Source organism: Procambarus clarkii, chromosome 39, assembly GCF_040958095.1.
Source record: "Procambarus clarkii isolate CNS0578487 chromosome 39, FALCON_Pclarkii_2.0, whole genome shotgun sequence".
NCBI classification, from domain to species: Eukaryota; Metazoa; Arthropoda; class Malacostraca; order Decapoda; family Cambaridae; genus Procambarus; species Procambarus clarkii.
The window spans coordinates 35716352-35739265 of NC_091188.1; the positions used below are offsets into that span (position 1 = coordinate 35716352).

The 22914-nt window shown below is 42.7% G+C and overlaps 1 protein-coding gene across 3 annotated transcripts in view; it reads left to right on the top strand.

Annotated features, from left to right (window-relative positions):
• Positions 1-1741: 1741 nt before the first annotated feature.
• Positions 1742-22914, top strand: part of LOC123765807 (uncharacterized) — a 139224-nt gene continuing 118051 nt past the window's right edge. Inside the window, exon 1 of one of the 3 annotated variants that reach the window (XM_069338395.1) lies at positions 1742-1799. Coding sequence is in view for 1 of the 3 variants with exons in the window: in XM_069338394.1 (XP_069194495.1) it covers positions 1806-1854 (49 nt within the window). In the remaining 2 variants the exon portion in view is untranslated. Of the gene's footprint in view, positions 1855-22914 lie in introns of all 3 variants that reach the window. The other 2 variants (XR_011230961.1, XM_069338394.1) reach the window with 2 other exon arrangements.

The window sequence follows — 22914 nt, forward strand, 5'->3', positions numbered from 1 at the left end:
GAGATGGTAAATCGTGCCTCACAGGTTTAATAGAATTTTATGACCAAGCAGCAAAAATTATTCAAGAAAGAGAAGGTGGGTAGACTGCATTTATCAGAAAGTCTTTGACACAGTACCACATAAAAGGCTGTTACAAAACTTGGAGCAACTGGCTGGAGTAAAAGGTAAGGTGCTCCAGTGGATAAGAGTGTATCTAAGCAACAGGTAACAGATAGTAACTGTGAGGGGGAAGACATCAGAGTGGCGAGATGTCACTAGCAGAGTCTCACAGGACTCTGTACTTGGACCCATCCTGTTTCTAATATATGTAAACGATCTTCCAGAGGGTATAGACTCATTCCTCTCAATGTTTGCTGATGATACAAAAATTATGAGAAGAATCAAGACAGATGAAGATAGACAAAGACTACAGGACGACCTGGACAATCTGGTGGAATGGTCTAGAAAATGGCTACTAACGTTCAACTCATGAAAGTGTAAAGTAATGAAATTAGGCAAAGGGAGCAGAAGGCTGAACACAAGGTACCATCTGGGAGGTGAAATCCTGCAAGAGTTAAATAGAGAGAAAGATCTGGGGGTTGCTATCACACAGATCCTGTCCTCAGAGGCCCACATCAAAAGGATATCATCAGCGGCATATGCTAGATTGGCCAACACAAGAACTGACTTTAGAAACTTGTCTAAGGAATCGTTCAGGACCCTGCATAGAATTTTTGTCAGACCCATCCTGGAATATGGAGCTCCAGCCTGGAGTCCATACCTAGTTAAACACAAGACGAAGTTAGAGAAGATTCAGAGGTATTCCTGGTTGAAGACCTGGCCGCGGGGACGCTAAGCCCCGAAACCATCTCAAAGTAACCTCAAGGTATGCCACCCGACTCGTCCCGGAACTGAGAGGTATGAGCTACGAGGAAAGGCTAAGGGAGTTGTACCCCACGTCCCTTGAAAACAGAAGAGTAAGGGGAGACACGATAACCACCTACAAACCTCTCAGGGAAATTGACAGGGTTAACAAAGACAAACTCTTCAGCACGGGTAGAACATGAACAAGGGGACACAGGTGGAAAATTAGGACCCAAATGAGCCACAGAGACGTTAGAAAGAATGTTTTCAGTGTCAGAGAAGTTAATAATTGGAATGCATTAAGCAGTTATGTGGTGGAGGCAGACTTCATACACATTTTCAAATGTAGATTTGATAAGAGCCCAGTAGGCTCAGGAATATGTACATCAGTTGATTGACGGTTGAGAGACAGGACCAAAGAGCCAAAGATTGTGAGAACAATCGCCCACCACATCCCCGCCCATACAAAATCCACCACCTCCCTACCCACACACAATCCACCCAGTACTATCTCCATGCCTTGGTTACCTTAATTACTGTGGCTTGAAGGATACATATCTCCACGCCCCACTCACTGATAACGGCCCAATTAATCCCCCACACAGTCACCCCCCTCCCCCATACCCCACATCACCCCCCCCTCCCATCCACTAGTACACAGCACAATCATGGTGCAACAACAACAGCAGCGTTGCCAAACCACAGATCTATAGCTCTCGTCTGCTCAGGAACATAATTTATCAAAAATTAACTTAATGCAAATAAATGTCTTAACCATTATTAACTCTTAAAAATTTAGTAATTTACAAACTGTTACATTGACCTATACACTGGGAGGACATCAAGATGTGGCACCTGCGAGGCCCTCCACATATAACACAGGGGACGATGCTTCTCTCAGTCTCCAGGATCACGACGGAGTGAGCGGTCACAGAGCGGTCCTCGTCCTTGCTAGCGTGAGTATGATCAGGAGGCTACTGGAGTCATTATTATGTACACCATACTCTTCCTGTGAGTAATAGTGGTCACCATACTCTTCCTGTGAGTAATAGTGGTCACCATACTCTTCCTGTGAGTAATATTGGTCACCATACTCTTCCTGTGAGCAATAGTGGGCACCATTCTCTTCCTGTGAGCAATAGTGGGCACCATACTTTTCCTGTCAGTAATAGTGGTCACCATACTCTTTCTGTGAGCAATAGTAGCCACCATACTCTTTACTGTGAGTAATACTAGTCACCATACTCTTCCAGTGAGTAATAGTGGTCACCATACTCTTCCTGTGAGTAATAGTGGTCACCATACTCTTCCTGTGAGTAATAGTGGTCACCATACTCTTCCTGTGAGCAATAGTGGTCACCATACTCTTCATGTGAGTAATAGTGGTCACCATACTCTTCCTGTGAGCAATAGTAGCCACCATACTCTTTACTGTGAGTAATAGTAGTCACCATACTCTTCCTGTGAGTAATAGTGGTCACCATACTCTTCCTGTGAGCAATAGTGGTCACCATACTCTTCCTGTGAGTAATAAATGTAACCATACTCTTCCTGTGAGCAATATTGGTCACCATACTCTTCCTGTGAGCAATAGTGGGCACCATTCTCTTCCTGTGAGCAATAGTGGGCACCATACTTTTCCTGTGAGTAATAGTGGTCACCATACTCTTTCTGTGAGCAATAGTAGCCACCATACTCTTTACTGTGAGTAATAGTAGTCACCATACTCTTCCAGTGAGTAATAGTGGTCACCATACTCTTCCTGTGAGTAATAGTGGTCACCATACTCTTCCTGTGAGTAATAGTGGTCACCATACTCTTCCTGTGAGCAATAGTGGTCACCATACTCTTCATGTGAGTAATAGTGGTCACCATACTCTTCCTGTGAGCAATAGTAGCCACCATACTCTTTACTGTGAGTAATAGTAGTCACCATACTCTTCCTGTGAGTAATAGTGGTCACCATACTCTTCCTGTGAGCAATAGTGGTCACCATACTCTTCCTGTGAGTAATAAATGTCACCATACTCTTCCTGTGAGCAATATTGGTCACCATACTCTTCATGTGAGTAACAGTGGACACAATACTCTTCATGTGAGCAATAGTGGTCACCAGACTCTTCCTGTGAGTAATAGTGGTCACCATACTCTTCCTGTGAATAATAGTGCTCACCACACTCTTCCTGTGAATAATAGTGGTCACCATACTCTTCCTGTGAGTAATAGTGGTCACCATACTCTTCCTGTGAGTAATTGTGGTCACCATACTCTTCCTGTGAGTAATAGTGCTCACCACACTCTTCCTGTGAGTAATAGTGGTCACCATACTCTTCCTGTGAGTAATAGTGCTCACAATACACTTCCTGTGAGTAATAGTGGTCACCATACTCTTCCTGTGAATAATAGTGCTCACCACACTCTTCCTGTGAATAATAGTGGTCACCATACTCTTCCTGTGAGTAATAGTGGTCACCATACTCTTCTTGTGAGTAATAGTGGCCACCAAACTCTTCCTGTGAGTAATAGAGGTCACCATACTCTTCCTGTGAGTAATAGTGCTAACGATACTCTTCCTTTGAGTAATAGTGTTCACCATACTCATCCTGTGAGTAATAGTTTTCATCATACTCTTCCTGTGAGTAATAGTGGTCACCATACTCTTCCTGTGAGTAATAGTGGTCATCATACCCATCCTGTGAGTAATAGTGGTCACCATACTCTTCTTGTGAGTAATAGTGGTCACCATACTCTTCCTGTGAGTAATAGTGGTCACCATACTCTTCCTGTAAGTAATAGTGGTCACCATACTTTTCCTGTGAGTAATAGTGGTCCCCATACTCTTCATGTGAGTAATAGTGCTCACAATACACTTCCTGTGAGTAATAGTGGTCACCATACACTTGTGAGTAATAGTGGTCACCATACTCTTCTTGTGAGTAATTGTGGCCACCATACTCTTCCTGTGAGTAATAGTGGTCACCATACTCTTCCTGTGAGTAATAGTGCTAACGATACTCTTCCTGTGATTAATAGTGTTCACCATACTCATCCTGTGAGTAATAGTTTTCATCATACTCTTCCTGTGAGTAACATTGGTCACCATACCCATCCTGTGAGTAATAGTTGTCACCATACTCTTCCTGTGAGTAATAGTGGTCACCATACCCATCCTGGAAGTAATAGTGGCCACCATACTCTTCCTGTGAATAATAGTGGTCACCATATCCATCCTGTGAGTAGTAGTGGTCACCATACTCTTCTTGTGAGTAAGAGTGGTCACCATACTCTTCATGTGAGAAATAGTGGTCACCATACTCTTCCTGTGAGTAACATTGGTCACCATACCCATCCTGTGAGTAATAGTTGTCACCATACTCTTCCTGTGAGTAATTGTGGTCACTATACCCATCCTGTGAGTAATAGTAGTCACCATACCCATCCTGTGAGTAATAGTGGTCACCATACCCATCCTGTGAGTAATAGTGGTCACCATACCCATCCTGTGAGTAATAGTGACCACCATACTCTTCCTGTGAGTAATAGTGGTCACCATACCCATCCTGTGAGTAGTAGTGGTCATCATACCCATCCTGTGAGTAAAAGTGGTCATCATGCTCTTCTTGTGAGTAATAGTGGTCACCATACTCTTCCTGTGAGTAATAGTGGTCACCATACTCTTCCTGTGAGTAATAGTGGTCTCCATACTCTTCCTGTGAGTAATAGTGGTCACCATACACTTCCTGTGAGTAATAGTGCTCTCGATACTCTTCCTGTGAGTAAAAGTGGTCACCATACACTTCCTGTGAGTAATAGTGCACTCCATACTCTTCCTGTGAGTAATAGTGGTCACCATACCCATTTTGTGAGTAATAGTGGTCACCATACCCATCCTGTGAGTAATAGTGGTCACCATACTCTTCTTGCGAGTAATAGTGGTCACCATACTCTTCCTGTAAGTAATAGTGGTCACCATACCCTTCCTGTGAGTAATAGTGGTCACCATACTCTTCCTGTGAGTAATAGTGCTCACAATACACTTCCTGTGAGTAATAGTGGTCACCATACTCTTGTGAGTAATAGTGGTCACCATACACTTCGTGTGAGTAATAGTGGTCACCAATCTCTTCTTGTGAGTAATAGTGGCCACCATACTCTTCCTGTGAGTAATAGTGGTCACCAATCTCTTCCTGTGAGTAATAGTGCTAACGATACTCTTCCTGTGAGTAATAGTGTTCACCATACTCATCCTGTGAGTAATAGTTTTCATCATACTTTTCCTGAGAGTAAAAGTGTTCACCATACTCATCCTGTGAGTAATAGTTTTCATCATACTCTTTCTGTGAGTAACATTGGTCACCATACCCATCCTGTGAGTAATAGTTGTCACCATACTCTTCCTGTGAGTAATAGTGGTCACCATACCCATCCTAAAAGTAATAGTGGCCACCATACTCTTCCTGTGAGTAATAGTGGTCACCATACCCATCCTGTGAGTAGTAGTGGTCACCATACTCTTCTTGTGAGTAATAGTGGTCACCATACTCTTCATGTGAGTAATAGTGGTCACCATACTCTTCCTGTGAGTAACATTGGTCACCATACCCATCCTGTGAGCAATAGTTGTCACCATACTCTTCCTGTGAGTAATTGTGGTCACTATACCCATCCTGTGAGTAATAGTGGTCACCATACCCATCCTGTGAGTAATAGTGGTCACCATACCCATCCTGTGAGTAATAGTGGTCACCATACCCATCCAGTGAGTAATAGTGGCCACCATACTCTTCCTGTGAGAAATAGTGGTCACCATACCCATCCTGTGAGTAGAAGTGGTCATCATACCCATCCTGTGAGTAATAGTGGTCATCATGCTCTTCTTGTGAGTAATAGTGGTCACCATACTCTTCCTGTGAGTAATAGTGGTCACCATACTCTTCCTGTGAGCAATAGTGGTCACCATACTCTTCCTGTGAGTAATAAATGTCACCATACTCTTCCTGTGAGCAATATTGGTCACCATACTCTTCATGTGAGTAACAGTGGTCACAATACTCTTCATGTGAGCAATAGTGGTCACCATACTCTTCCTGTGAGTAATAGTGGTCACCATACTCTTCCTGTGAATAATAGTGCTCACCACACTCTTCCTGTGAATAATAGTGGTCACCATACTCTTCTTGTGAGTAATAGTGGTCACCATACTCTTCCTGTGAGTAATTGTGGTCACCATACTCTTCCTGTGAGTAATAGTGGTCACCATACTCTTCCTGTGAGTAATAGTGGTCACCATACTCTTCCTGTGAGTAATAGTGCTCACAATACACTTCCTGTGAGTAATAGTGGTCACCATACACTTGTGAGTAATAGTGGTCACCATACTCTTCTTGTGAGTAATTGTGGCCACCATACTCTTCCTGTGAGTAATAGTGGTCACCATACTCTTCCTGTGAGTAATAGTGCTAACGATACTCTTCCTGTGAGTAATAGTGTTCACCATACTCATCCTGTGAGTAATAGTTTTCATCATACTCTTCCTGTGAGTAACATTGGTCACCATACCCATCCTGTGAGTAATAGTTGTCACCATACTCTTCCTGTGAGTAATAGTGGTCACCATACCCATCCTGGAAGTAATAGTGGCCACCATACTCTTCCTGTGAATAATAGTGGTCACCATATCCATCCTGTGAGTAGTAGTGGTCACCATACTCTTCTTGTGAGTAAGAGTGGTCACCATACTCTTCATGTGAGAAATAGTGGTCACCATACTCTTCCTGTGAGTAACATTGGTCACCATACCCATCCTGTGAGTAATAGTTGTCACCATACTCTTCCTGTGAGTAATTGTGGTCACTATACCCATCCTGTGAGTAATAGTAGTCACCATACCCATCCTGTGAGTAATAGTGGTCACCATACCCATCCTGTGAGTAATAGTGGTCACCATACCCATCCTGTGAGTAATAGTGACCACCATACTCTTCCTGTGAGTAATAGTGGTCACCATACCCATCCTGTGAGTAGTAGTGGTCATCATACCCATCCTGTGAGTAATAGTGGTCATCATGCTCTTCTTGTGAGTAATAGTGGGCACCATACTCTTCCTGTGAGTAATAGTGGTCACCATACTCTTCCTGTGAGTAATAGTGGTCTCCATACTCTTCCTGTGAGTAATAGTGGTCACCATACACTTCCTGTGAGTAATAGTGCTCTCGATACTCTTCCTGTGAGTAAAAGTGGTCACCATACACTTCCTGTGAGTAATAGTGCACTCCATACTCTTCCTGTGAGTAATAGTGGTCACCATACCCATTTTGTGAGTAATAGTGGTCACCATACCCATCCTGTGAGTAATAGTGGTCACCATACTCTTCTTGCGAGTAATAGTGGTCACCATACTCTTCCTGTGAGTAATAGTGGTCACCATACCCTTCCTGTGAGTAATAGTGGTCACCATACTCTTCCTGTAAGTAATAGTGGTCACCATACCCTTCCTGTGAGTAATAGTGGTCACCATACTCTTCCTGTGAGTAATAGTGCTCACAATACACTTCCTGTGAGTAATAGTGGTCACCATACTCTTGTGAGTAATAGTGGTCACCATACACTTCGTGTGAGTAATAGTGGTCACCAATCTCTTCTTGTGAGTAATAGTGGCCACCATACTCTTCCAATGAGTAATAGTGGTCACCAATCTCTTCCTGTGAGTAATAGTGCTAACGATACTCTTCCTGTGAGTAATAGTGTTCACCATACTCATCCTGTGAGTAATAGTTTTCATCATACTTTTCCTGTGAGTAAAAGTGTTCACCATACTCATCCTGTGAGTAATAGTTTTCATCATACTCTTTCTGTGAGTAACATTGGTCACCATACCCATCCTGTGAGTAATAGTTGTCACCATACTCTTCCTGTGAGTAATAGTGGTCACCATACCCATCCTAAAAGTAATAGTGGCCACCATACTCTTCCTGTGAGTAATAGTGGTCACCATACCCATCCTGTGAGTAGTAGTGGTCACCATACTCTTCTTGTGAGTAATAGTGGTCACCATACTCTTCATGTGAGTAATAGTGGTCACCATACTCTTCCTGTGAGTAACATTGGTCACCATACCCATCCTGTGAGCAATAGTTGTCACCATACTCTTCCTGTGAGTAATAGTGGTCACCATACTCTTCCTGTGAGCAATAGTGGTCACCATACTCTTCCTGTGAGTAATAAATGTCACCATACTCTTCCTGTGAGCAATATTGGTCACCATACTCTTCATGTGAGTAACAGTGGACACAATACTCTTCATGTGAGCAATAGTGGTCACCAGACTCTTCCTGTGAGTAATAGTGGTCACCATACTCTTCCTGTGAATAATAGTGCTCACCACACTCTTCCTGTGAATAATAGTGGTCACCATACTCTTCCTGTGAGTAATAGTGGTCACCATACTCTTCCTGTGAGTAATTGTGGTCACCATACTCTTCCTGTGAGTAATAGTGCTCACCACACTCTTCCTGTGAGTAATAGTGGTCACCATACTCTTCCTGTGAGTAATAGTGCTCACAATACACTTCCTGTGAGTAATAGTGGTCACCATACTCTTCCTGTGAATAATAGTGCTCACCACACTCTTCCTGTGAATAATAGTGGTCACCATACTCTTCCTGTGAGTAATAGTGGTCACCATACTCTTCTTGTGAGTAATAGTGGCCACCAAACTCTTCCTGTGAGTAATAGAGGTCACCATACTCTTCCTGTGAGTAATAGTGCTAACGATACTCTTCCTTTGAGTAATAGTGTTCACCATACTCATCCTGTGAGTAATAGTTTTCATCATACTCTTCCTGTGAGTAATAGTGGTCACCATACTCTTCCTGTGAGTAATAGTGGTCATCATACCCATCCTGTGAGTAATAGTGGTCACCATACTCTTCTTGTGAGTAATAGTGGTCACCATACTCTTCCTGTGAGTAATAGTGGTCACCATACTCTTCCTGTAAGTAATAGTGGTCACCATACTTTTCCTGTGAGTAATAGTGGTCCCCATACTCTTCATGTGAGTAATAGTGCTCACAATACACTTCCTGTGAGTAATAGTGGTCACCATACACTTGTGAGTAATAGTGGTCACCATACTCTTCTTGTGAGTAATTGTGGCCACCATACTCTTCCTGTGAGTAATAGTGGTCACCATACTCTTCCTGTGAGTAATAGTGCTAACGATACTCTTCCTGTGATTAATAGTGTTCACCATACTCATCCTGTGAGTAATAGTTTTCATCATACTCTTCCTGTGAGTAACATTGGTCACCATACCCATCCTGTGAGTAATAGTTGTCACCATACTCTTCCTGTGAGTAATAGTGGTCACCATACCCATCCTGGAAGTAATAGTGGCCACCATACTCTTCCTGTGAATAATAGTGGTCACCATATCCATCCTGTGAGTAGTAGTGGTCACCATACTCTTCTTGTGAGTAAGAGTGGTCACCATACTCTTCATGTGAGAAATAGTGGTCACCATACTCTTCCTGTGAGTAACATTGGTCACCATACCCATCCTGTGAGTAATAGTTGTCACCATACTCTTCCTGTGAGTAATTGTGGTCACTATACCCATCCTGTGAGTAATAGTAGTCACCATACCCATCCTGTGAGTAATAGTGGTCACCATACCCATCCTGTGAGTAATAGTGGTCACCATACCCATCCTGTGAGTAATAGTGACCACCATACTCTTCCTGTGAGTAATAGTGGTCACCATACCCATCCTGTGAGTAGTAGTGGTCATCATACCCATCCTGTGAGTAAAAGTGGTCATCATGCTCTTCTTGTGAGTAATAGTGGTCACCATACTCTTCCTGTGAGTAATAGTGGTCACCATACTCTTCCTGTGAGTAATAGTGGTCTCCATACTCTTCCTGTGAGTAATAGTGGTCACCATACACTTCCTGTGAGTAATAGTGCTCTCGATACTCTTCCTGTGAGTAAAAGTGGTCACCATACACTTCCTGTGAGTAATAGTGCACTCCATACTCTTCCTGTGAGTAATAGTGGTCACCATACCCATTTTGTGAGTAATAGTGGTCACCATACCCATCCTGTGAGTAATAGTGGTCACCATACTCTTCTTGCGAGTAATAGTGGTCACCATACTCTTCCTGTAAGTAATAGTGGTCACCATACCCTTCCTGTGAGTAATAGTGGTCACCATACTCTTCCTGTGAGTAATAGTGCTCACAATACACTTCCTGTGAGTAATAGTGGTCACCATACTCTTGTGAGTAATAGTGGTCACCATACACTTCGTGTGAGTAATAGTGGTCACCAATCTCTTCTTGTGAGTAATAGTGGCCACCATACTCTTCCTGTGAGTAATAGTGGTCACCAATCTCTTCCTGTGAGTAATAGTGCTAACGATACTCTTCCTGTGAGTAATAGTGTTCACCATACTCATCCTGTGAGTAATAGTTTTCATCATACTTTTCCTGTGAGTAAAAGTGTTCACCATACTCATCCTGTGAGTAATAGTTTTCATCATACTCTTTCTGTGAGTAACATTGGTCACCATACCCATCCTGTGAGTAATAGTTGTCACCATACTCTTCCTGTGAGTAATAGTGGTCACCATACCCATCCTAAAAGTAATAGTGGCCACCATACTCTTCCTGTGAGTAATAGTGGTCACCATACCCATCCTGTGAGTAGTAGTGGTCACCATACTCTTCTTGTGAGTAATAGTGGTCACCATACTCTTCATGTGAGTAATAGTGGTCACCATACTCTTCCTGTGAGTAACATTGGTCACCATACCCATCCTGTGAGCAATAGTTGTCACCATACTCTTCCTGTGAGTAATTGTGGTCACTATACCCATCCTGTGAGTAATAGTGGTCACCATACCCATCCTGTGAGTAATAGTGGTCACCATACCCATCCTGTGAGTAATAGTGGTCACCATACCCATCCAGTGAGTAATAGTGGCCACCATACTCTTCCTGTGAGAAATAGTGGTCACCATACCCATCCTGTGAGTAGAAGTGGTCATCATACCCATCCTGTGAGTAATAGTGGTCATCATGCTCTTCTTGTGAGTAATAGTGGTCACCATACTCTTCCTGTGAGTAATAGTGGTCACCATACTCTTCCTGTGAGCAATAGTGGTCACCATACTCTTCCTGTGAGTAATAAATGTCACCATACTCTTCCTGTGAGCAATATTGGTCACCATACTCTTCATGTGAGTAACAGTGGTCACAATACTCTTCATGTGAGCAATAGTGGTCACCATACTCTTCCTGTGAGTAATAGTGGTCACCATACTCTTCCTGTGAATAATAGTGCTCACCACACTCTTCCTGTGAATAATAGTGGTCACCATACTCTTCTTGTGAGTAATAGTGGTCACCATACTCTTCCTGTGAGTAATTGTGGTCACCATACTCTTCCTGTGAGTAATAGTGGTCACCATACTCTTCCTGTGAGTAATAGTGGTCACCATACTCTTCCTGTGAGTAATAGTGCTCACAATACACTTCCTGTGAGTAATAGTGGTCACCATACACTTGTGAGTAATAGTGGTCACCATACTCTTCTTGTGAGTAATTGTGGCCACCATACTCTTCCTGTGAGTAATAGTGGTCACCATACTCTTCCTGTGAGTAATAGTGCTAACGATACTCTTCCTGTGAGTAATAGTGTTCACCATACTCATCCTGTGAGTAATAGTTTTCATCATACTCTTCCTGTGAGTAACATTGGTCACCATACCCATCCTGTGAGTAATAGTTGTCACCATACTCTTCCTGTGAGTAATAGTGGTCACCATACCCATCCTGGAAGTAATAGTGGCCACCATACTCTTCCTGTGAATAATAGTGGTCACCATATCCATCCTGTGAGTAGTAGTGGTCACCATACTCTTCTTGTGAGTAAGAGTGGTCACCATACTCTTCATGTGAGAAATAGTGGTCACCATACTCTTCCTGTGAGTAACATTGGTCACCATACCCATCCTGTGAGTAATAGTTGTCACCATACTCTTCCTGTGAGTAATTGTGGTCACTATACCCATCCTGTGAGTAATAGTAGTCACCATACCCATCCTGTGAGTAATAGTGGTCACCATACCCATCCTGTGAGTAATAGTGGTCACCATACCCATCCTGTGAGTAATAGTGACCACCATACTCTTCCTGTGAGTAATAGTGGTCACCATACCCATCCTGTGAGTAGTAGTGGTCATCATACCCATCCTGTGAGTAATAGTGGTCATCATGCTCTTCTTGTGAGTAATAGTGGGCACCATACTCTTCCTGTGAGTAATAGTGGTCACCATACTCTTCCTGTGAGTAATAGTGGTCTCCATACTCTTCCTGTGAGTAATAGTGGTCACCATACACTTCCTGTGAGTAATAGTGCTCTCGATACTCTTCCTGTGAGTAAAAGTGGTCACCATACACTTCCTGTGAGTAATAGTGCACTCCATACTCTTCCTGTGAGTAATAGTGGTCACCATACCCATTTTGTGAGTAATAGTGGTCACCATACCCATCCTGTGAGTAATAGTGGTCACCATACTCTTCTTGCGAGTAATAGTGGTCACCATACTCTTCCTGTAAGTAATAGTGGTCACCATACCCTTCCTGTGAGTAATAGTGGTCACCATACTCTTCCTGTGAGTAATAGTGCTCACAATACACTTCCTGTGAGTAATAGTGGTCACCATACTCTTGTGAGTAATAGTGGTCACCATACACTTCGTGTGAGTAATAGTGGTCACCAATCTCTTCTTGTGAGTAATAGTGGCCACCATACTCTTCCAATGAGTAATAGTGGTCACCAATCTCTTCCTGTGAGTAATAGTGCTAACGATACTCTTCCTGTGAGTAATAGTGTTCACCATACTCATCCTGTGAGTAATAGTTTTCATCATACTTTTCCTGTGAGTAAAAGTGTTCACCATACTCATCCTGTGAGTAATAGTTTTCATCATACTCTTTCTGTGAGTAACATTGGTCACCATACCCATCCTGTGAGTAATAGTTGTCACCATACTCTTCCTGTGAGTAATAGTGGTCACCATACCCATCCTAAAAGTAATAGTGGCCACCATACTCTTCCTGTGAGTAATAGTGGTCACCATACCCATCCTGTGAGTAGTAGTGGTCACCATACTCTTCTTGTGAGTAATAGTGGTCACCATACTCTTCATGTGAGTAATAGTGGTCACCATACTCTTCCTGTGAGTAACATTGGTCACCATACCCATCCTGTGAGCAATAGTTGTCACCATACTCTTCCTGTGAGTAATTGTGGTCACTATACCCATCCTGTGAGTAATAGTGGTCACCATACCCATCCTGTGAGTAATAGTGGTCACCATACCCATCCTGTGAGTAATAGTGGTCACCATACCCATCCAGTGAGTAATAGTGGCCACCATACTCTTCCTGTGAGTAATAGTGGTCACCATACCCATCCTGTGAGTAGAAGTGGTCATCATACCCATCCTGTGAGTAATAGTGGTCATCATGCTCTTCTTGTGAGTAATAGTGGTCACCATACTCTTCCTGTGAGTAATAGTGGTCACCATACTCTTCCTGTGAGCAATAGCGGTCACCATACTCTTCCTGTGAGTAATAAATGTCACCATACTCTTCCTGTGAGCAATATTGGTCACCATACTCTTCATGTGAGTAACAGTGGTCACAATACTCTTCATGTGAGCAATAGTGGTCACCATACTCTTCCTGTGAGTAATAGTGGTCACCATACTCTTCCTGTGAATAATAGTGCTCACCACACTCTTCCTGTGAATAATAGTGGTCACCATACTCTTCTTGTGAGTAATAGTGGTCACCATACTCTTCCTGTGAGTAATTGTGGTCACCATACTCTTCCTGTGAGTAATAGTGGTCACCATACTCTTCCTGTGAGTAATAGTGGTCACCATACTCTTCCTGTGAGTAATAGTGGTCACTATACTCTTCCTGTGAGTAATAGTGCTCACCACACTCTTCCTGTGAGTAATAGTGGTCACCATACTCTTCCTGTGAGTAATAGTGCTCACAATACACTTCCTGTGAGTAATAGTGGTCACCATACTCTTGTGAGTAATAGTGGTCACCATACTCTTCCTGTGAGTAATAGTGGTCACCATACTCTTCCTGTGAGTAATAGTGCTAACGATACTCTTCCTGTGAGTAATAGTGTTCACCATACTCATCCTGTGAGTAATAGTTTTCATTATACTCTTCCTGTGAGTAATAGTGTTCACCATACTCATCCTGTGAGTAATAGTTTTCATTATACTCTTCCTGTGAGTAATAGTGTTCACCATACTCATCCTCTGAGTAATAGTTTTCATCATACTCTTTTTGTGAGTAACATTGGTCACCATACCCATCCTGTGAGTAAGAGTTGTCACCATACTCTTCCTGTGAGTAATAATGGTCACCATACCCATCCTGAAAGTAATAGTGGCCACCATACTCTTCCTGTGAGTAATAGTGGTCACCATACCCATCCTGTGAGTAGTAGTGGTCACCATACTCTTCTTGTGAGTAATAGTGGTCACCATACTCTTCATGTGAGTAATAGTGGTCACCATGCTCTTCCTGTGAGTAACATTGGTCACCATACCCATCCTGTGAGCAATGGTTGTCACCATACTCTTCCTGTGAGTAATTGTGGTCACTATACCCATCCTGTGAGTAATAGTGGTCACCATACCCATCCTGTGAGTAATAATGGTCACCATACCCATCCTGTGAGTAATAGTGGTCACCATACCCATCCAGTGAGTAATAGTGGCCACCATACTCTTCCTGTGAGTAATAGTGGTCACCATACCCATCCTGTGAGTAGAAGTGGTCATAATACCCATCCTGTGAGTAATAGTGGCCATCATGCTCTTCTTGTGAGTAATTGTGTTCACCATACTCTTCCTGTGAGTAATAGTGGTCACCATACTCTTCCTGTGAGTAATAGTTGTCACCATACCTATCCTGTGAGAAATAGTGGTCACCATACCCATCCTGTGTGCAATAGTAGCCACCATACTCTTTACTGTGAGTAATAGTAGTCACCATACTCTTCCTGTGAGTAATAGTGGTCACCATGCTCTTCCTGTGAGCAATAGTGGTCACCATACTCTTCCTGTGAGTAATAAATGTCACCATACTCTTCCTGTGAGCAATATTGGTCACCATACTCTTCATGTGAGTAACAGTGGTCACAATACTCTTCATGTGAGCAATAGTGGTCATTATACTCTTCCTGTGAGTAATAGTGGTCACCATACTCTTCCTGTGAATAATAGTGCTCACCACACTCTTCCTGTGAATAATAGTGGTCACCATACTCTTCCTTTGAGTAATAGTGGTCACCATACTCCTCCTGTGAGTAATTGTGGTCACCATACTCTTCCTGTGCGTAATAGTGGTCACCATACTCTTCCTGTGAGTAATAGTGGTCACCATACTCTTCCTGTGAGTAATAATGGTCACCATGCTCTTCCTGTGAGTAATAGTGCTCACCACACTCTTCCTGTGAGTAATAGTGGTCACCATACTCTTCCTGTGAGTAATAGTGCTCACAATACACTTCCTGTGAGTAATAGTGGTCACCATACTCTTGTGAGTAATAGTGGTCACTATACACTTCATGTGAGTAATAGTGGTCACCATACTCTTCTTGTGAGTAATAGTGGCCACCAAACTCTTCCTGTGAGTAATAGTGGTCACCATACTCTTCCTGTGAGTAATAGTGCTAACGATACTCTTCCTGTGAGCAATAGTGGTCACCATACTCTTCCTGTGAGTAATAAATGTCACCATACTCTTCCTGTGAGCAATATTGGTCACCAAACTCTTCATGTGAGTAACAGTGGTCACAATACTCTTCATGTGAGCAATAGTGGTCACCATACTCTTCCTGTGAGTAATAGTGGTCACCATACTCTTCCTGTGAATAATAGTGCTCACCACACTCTTCCTGTGAATAATAGTGGTCACCATACTCTTCCTGTGAGTAATAGTGGTCACCATACTCTTCCTGTGAGTAATTGTGGTCACCATACTCTTCCTGTGAGTAATAGTGGTCACCATACTCTTCCTGTGAGTAATAGTGGTCACCATACTCTTCCTGTGAGTAATAGTGGTCACTATACTCTTCCTGTGAGTAATAGTGCTCACCACACTCTTCCTGTGAGTAATAGTGGTCACCATACTCTTCCTGTGAGTAATAGTGCTCACAATACACTTCCTGTGAGTAATAGTGCTCACAATACACTTCCTGTGAGTAATAGTGGTCACCATACTCTTGTGAGTAATAGTGGTCACCATACTCTTCCTGTGAGTAATAGTGGTCACCATACTCTTCCTGTGAGTAATAGTGCTAACGATACTCTTCCTGTGAGTAATAGTGTTCACCATACTCATCCTGTGAGTAATAGTTTTCATTATACTCTTCCTGTGAGTAATAGTGTTCACCATACTCATCCTGTGAGTAATAGTTTTCATTATACTCTTCCTGTGAGTAATAGTGTTCACCATACTCATCCTCTGAGTAATAGTTTTCATCATACTATTTCTGTGAGTAACATTGGTCACCATACCCATCCTGTGAGTAAGAGTTGTCACCATACTCTTCCTGTGAGTAATAGTGGTCACCATACCCATCCTGAAAGTAATAGTGGCCACCATACTCTTCCTGTGAGTAATAGTGGTCACCATACCCATCCTGTGAGTAGTAGTGGTCACCATACTCTTCTTGTGAGTAATAGTGGTCACCATACTCTTCATGTGAGTAATAGTGGTCACCATGCTCTTCCTGTGAGTAACATTGGTCACCATACCCATCCTGTGAGCAATGGTTGTCACCATACTCTTCCTGTGAGTAATTGTGGTCACTATACCCATCCTGTGAGTAATAGTGGTCACCATACCCATCCTGTGAGTAATAGTGGTCACCATACCCATCCTGTGAGTAATAGTGGTCACCATACCCATCCAGTGAGTAATAGTGGCCACCATACTCTTCCTGTGAGTAATAGTGGTCACCATACCCATCCTGTGAGTAGAAGTGGTCATAATACCCATCCTGTGAGTAATAGTGGCCATCATGCTCTTCTTGTGAGTAATAGTGTTCACCATACTCTTCCTGTGAGTAATAGTGGTCACCATACTCTTCCTGTGAGTAATAGTTGTCACCATACCTATCCTGTGAGAAATAGTGGTCACCATACCCATCCTGTGTGCAATAGTAGCCACCATACTCTTTACTGTGAGTAATAGTAGTCACCATACTCTTCCTGTGAGTAATAGTGGTCACCATGCTCTTCCTGTGAGCAATAGTGGTCACCATACTCTTCCTGTGAGTAATAAATGTCACCATACTCTTCCTGTGAGCAATATTGGTCACCATACTCTTCATGTGAGTAACAGTGGTCACAATACTCTTCATGTGAGCAATAGTGGTCATTATACTCTTCCTGTGAGTAATAGTGGTCACCATACTCTTCCTGTGAATAATAGTGCTCACCACACTCTTCCTGTGAATAATAGTGGTCACCATACTCTTCCTGTGAGTAATAGTGGTCACCATACTCTTCCTGTGAGTAATTGTGGTCACCATACTCTTCCTGTGCGTAATAGTGGTCACCATACTCTTCCTGTGAGTAATAGTGGTCACCATACTCTTCCTGTGAGTAATAGTGGTCACCATGCTCTTCCTGTGAGTAATAGTGCTCACCACACTCTTCCTGTGAGTAATAGTGGTCACCATACTCTTCCTGTGAGTAATAGTGCTCACAATACACTTCCTGTGAGTAATAGTGGTCACCATACTCTTGTGAGTAATAGTGGTCACTTTACACTTCATGTGAGTAATAGTGGTCACCATACTCTTCTTGTGAGTAATAGTGGCCACCAAACTCTTCCTGTGAGTAATAGTGGTCACCATACTCTTCCTGTGAGTAATAGTGCTAACGATACTCTTCCTGTGAGCAATAGTGGTCACCATACTCTTCCTGTGAGTAATAAATGTCACCATACTCTTCCTGTGAGCAATATTGGTCACCAAACTCTTCATGTGAGTAACAGTGGTCACAATACTCTTCATGTGAGCAATAGTGGTCACCATACTCTTCCTGTGAGTAATAGTGGTCACCATACTCTTCCTGTGAATAATAGTGCTCACCACACTCTTCCTGTGAATAATAGTGGTCACCATACTCTTCCTGTGAGTAATAGTGGTCACCATACTCTTCCTGTGAGTAATTGTGGTCACCATACTCTTCCTGTGAGTAATAGTGGTCACCATACTCTTCCTGTGAGTAATAGTGGTCACCATACTCTTCCTGTGAGTAATAGTGGTCACTATACTCTTCCTGTGAGTAATAGTGCTCACCACACTCTTCCTGTGAGTAATAGTGGTCACCATACTCTTCCTGTGAGTAATAGTGCTCACAATACACTTCCTGTGAGTAATAGTGGTCACCATACTCTTGTGAGTAATAGTGGTCACCATACTCTTGTGAGTAATAGTGGTCACCATACTCTTCCTGTGAGTAATAGTGGTCACCATACTCTTCCTGTGAGTAATAGTGCTAACGATACTCTTCCTGTGAGTAATAGTGTTCACCATACTCATCCTGTGAGTAATAGGTTTCATTATACTCTTCCTGTGAGTAATAGTGTTCACCATACTCATTCTGTGAGCAATAGTTTTCATTATACTCTTCCTGTGAGTAATAGTGTTCACCATACTCATCCTCTGAGTAATAGTTTTCATCATACTCTTTCTGTGAGTAACATTGGTCACCATACCCATCCTGTGAGTAAGAGTTGTCACCATACTCTTCCTGTGAGTAATAGTGGTCACCATACCCATCCTGAAAGTAATAGTGGCCACCATACTCTTCCTGTGAGTAATAGTGGTCACCATACCCATCCTGTGAGTAGTAGTGGTCACCATACTCTTCTTGTGAGTAATAGTGGTCACCATACTCTTCATGTGAGTAATAGTGGTCACCATGCTCTTCCTGTGAGTAACATTGGTCACCATACCCATCCTCTGAGCAATAGTTGTCACCATACTCTTCCTGTGAGTAATTGTGGTCACTATACCCATCCTGTGAGTAATAGTGGTCACCATACCCATCCTGTGAGTAATAGTGGTCACCATACCCATCCTGTGAGTAATAGTGGTCACCATACCCATCCAGTGAGTAATAGTGGCCACCATACTCTTCCTGTGAGTAATAGTGGTCACCATACCCATCCTGTGAGTAGAAGTGGTCATCATACCCATCCTGTGAGTAATAGTTGTCATCATGCTCTTCTTGTGAGTAATAGTGTTCACCATACTCTTCCTGTGAGTAATAGTGGTCACCATACTCTTCCTGTGAGTAATAGTGGTCACCATACCTATCCTGTGAGAAAAAGTGGTCACCATACCCATCCTGTGTGCAATAGTAGCCACCATACTCTTTACTGTGAGTAATAGTAGTCACCATACTCTTCCTGTGAGTAATAGTGGTCACCATACTCTTCCTGTGAGCAATAGTGGTCACCATACTCTTCCTGTGAGTAATAAATGTCACCATACTCTTCCTGTGAGCAATATTGGTCACCATACTCTTCATGTGAGTAATAGTGGTCACAATACTCTTCATGTGAGCAATAGTGGTCATTATACTCTTCCTGTGAGTAATAGTGGTCACCATACTCTTCCTGTGAATAATAGTGCTCACCACACTCTTCCTGTGAATAATAGTGGTCACCATACTCTTCCTGTGAGTAATAGTGGTCACCATACTCTTCCTGTGAGTAATTGTGGTCACCATACTCTTCCTGTGAGTAATAGTGGTCACCATACTCTTCCTGTGAGTAATAGTGGTCACCATACTCTTCCTGTGAGTAATAGTGGTCACCATGCTCTTCCTGTGAGTAATAGTGCTCACCACACTCTTCCTGTGAGTAATAGTGGTCACCATACTCTTCCTGTGAGTAATAGTGCTCACAATACACTTCCTGTGAGTAATAGTGGTCACCATACTCTTGTGAGTAATAGTGGGCACTATACACTTCATGTGAGTAATAGTGGTCACCATACTCTTCTTGTGAGTAATAGTGGCCACCAAACTCTTCCTGTGAGTAATAGTGGTCACCATACTCTTCCTGTGAGTAATAGTGCTAACGATACTCTTCCTGTGAGTAATAGTGTTCACCATACTCATCCTGTGAGTAATAGTTTTCATTATACTCTTCCTGTGAGTAATAGTGTTCTCCATACTCATCCTCTGAGTAATAGTTTTCATCATACTCATTCTGTGAGTAACATTGGTCACCATACCCATCCTGCGAGTAATAGTTGTCACCATACTCTTCCTGTGAGTAATAGTGGTCACCATACCCATCCTGAAAGTAATAGTGGCCACCATACTCTTCCTGTGAGTAATAATGGTCACCATACCCATCCTGTGAGTAGTAGTGGTCACCATACTCTTCTTGTGAGTAATAGTGGTCACCATATTCATCATGTGAGTAATAGTGGTCACCATACTCTTCCTGTGAGTAACATTGGTCACCATACCCATCCTGTGAGCAATAGTTGTCACCATACTCTTCCTGTGAGTAATTGTGGTCACTATACCCATCCTGTGAGTAATAGTGGTCACCATACCCATCCTGTGACTAATAGTGGTCACCATACCCATCCTGTGAGCAATAGTGGTCACCATACCCATCCAGTGAGTAATAGTGGCCACCATACTCTTCTTGTGAGTAATAGTGGTCACCATACCCATCCTGTGAGTAGAAGTGGTCATCATACCCATCCTGTGAGTAATAGTGGTCATCATGCTCTTCTTGTGAGTAATAGTGGTCACCATACTCTTCCTGTGAGTAATAGTGGTCACCATACTCTTCCTGTGACTAATAGTGGTCACCATACCTATCCTGTGAGAAATAGTGGTCACCATACCCATCCTGTGAGCAATAGTAGCCACCATACTCTTTACTGTGAGTAATAGTAGTCACCATACTCTTCCTGTGAGTAATAGTGGTCACCATACTCTTCTTGTGAGTAATAGTGGCCACCAAACTCTTCCTGTGAGTAATAGTGGTCACCATACTCTTCCTGTGAGTAATAGTGCTAACGATACTCTTCCTGTGAGTAATAGTGTTCACCATACTCATCCTGTGAGTAATAGTTTTCATTATACTCTTCCTGTGAGTAATAGTGTTCACCATACTCATCCTCTGAGTAATAGTTTTCATCATACTCATTCTGTGAGTAACATTGGTCACCATACCCATCCTGTGAGTAATAGTTGTCACCATACTCTTCCTGTGAGTAATAGTGGTCACCATACCCATCCTGAAAGTAATAGTGGCCACCATACTCTTCCTGTGAGTAATAATGGTCACCATACCCATCCTGTGAGTAGTAGTGGTCACCATACTCTTCTTGTGAGTAATAGTGGTCACCATACTCTTCATGTGAGTAATAGTGGTCACCATACTCTTCCTGTGAGTAACATTGGTCACCATACCCATCCTGTGAGCAATAGTTGTCACCATACTCTTCCTGTGAGTAATTGTGGTCACTATACCCATCCTGTGAGTAATAGTGGTCACCATACCCATCCTGTGAGTAATAGTGGTCACCATACCCATCCTGTGAGCAATAGTGGTCACCATACCCATCCAGTGAGTAATAGTGGCCACCATACTCTTCTTGTGAGTAATAGTGGTCACCATACCCATCCTGTGAGTAGAAGTGGTCATCATACCCATCCTGTGAGTAATAGTGGTCATCATGCCCTTCTTGTGAGTAATAGTGGTCACCATACTCTTCCTGGGAGTAATAGTGGTCACCATACTCTTCCTGTGACTAATAGTGGTCACCATACCTATCCTGTGAGAAATAGTGGTCACCATACCCATCCTGTGAGCAATAGTAGCCACCATACTCTTTACTGTGAGTAATAGTAGTCACCATACTCTTCCTGTGAGTAACAGTGGTCACCATACTCTTCCTGTGAGCAATAGTGGTCACCATACTCTTCCTGTGAGTAATAAATGTCACCATACTCTTCATGTGAGTAACAGTGGTCACAATACTCTTCATGTGAGCAATAGTGGTCACCATACTCTTCCTGTGAGTAATAGTGGTCACCATACTCTTCCTGTGAATAATAGTGCTCACCACACTCTTCCTGTGAATAATAGTGGTCACTATACTCTTCCTGTGAGAAATAGTGGTCACCATACTCTTCCTGTGAGTAATTGTGGTCACCATACTCTTCCTGTGAGTAATAGTGGTCACCATACTCTTCCTGTGAGTAATAGTGGTCACCATACTCTTCCTGTGAGTAATAGTGGTCACCATACTCTTCCTGTGAGTAATAGTGCTCACCACACTCTTCCTGTGAGTAATAGTGGTCACCATACTCTTCCTGTGAGTAATAGTGCTCACAATACACTTCCTGTGAGTAATAGTGGTCACCATACTCTTAGGAGTAATAGTGGTCACTATACACTTCCTGTGAGTAATAGTGGTTACCATACTCTTCTTGTGAGTAATATTGGCCACCAAACTCTTCCTGTGAGTAATAGGGGTCACCATACTCTTCCTGTGAGTAATAGTGCTAACGATACTCTTCCTGTGAGTAATAGTGTTCACCATACTCATCCTGTGAGTAATAGTTTTAATCATACTCTTCCTGTGAGTAATAGTGGTCACCATACTCTTCCTGTGAGTAATAGTGGTCACCATACCCATCCTGTGAGTAATAGTGGTCACCATACTCTTCTTGTGAGTAATAGTGGTCACCATACTCTTCCTGTGAGTAATAGTGGTCCCCATACTCTTCCTGTAAGTAATAGTGGTCACCATACTTTTCCTGTGAGTAATAGTGGTCCCCATACTCTTCATGTGAGTAATAGTTCTCACAATACACTTCCTGTGAGTAATGGTGGTCACCATACTCTTGTGAGTAATAGTGGTCACCATACTCTTCTTGTGAGTAATAGTGGCCACCATACTCTTCATGTGAGTAATAGT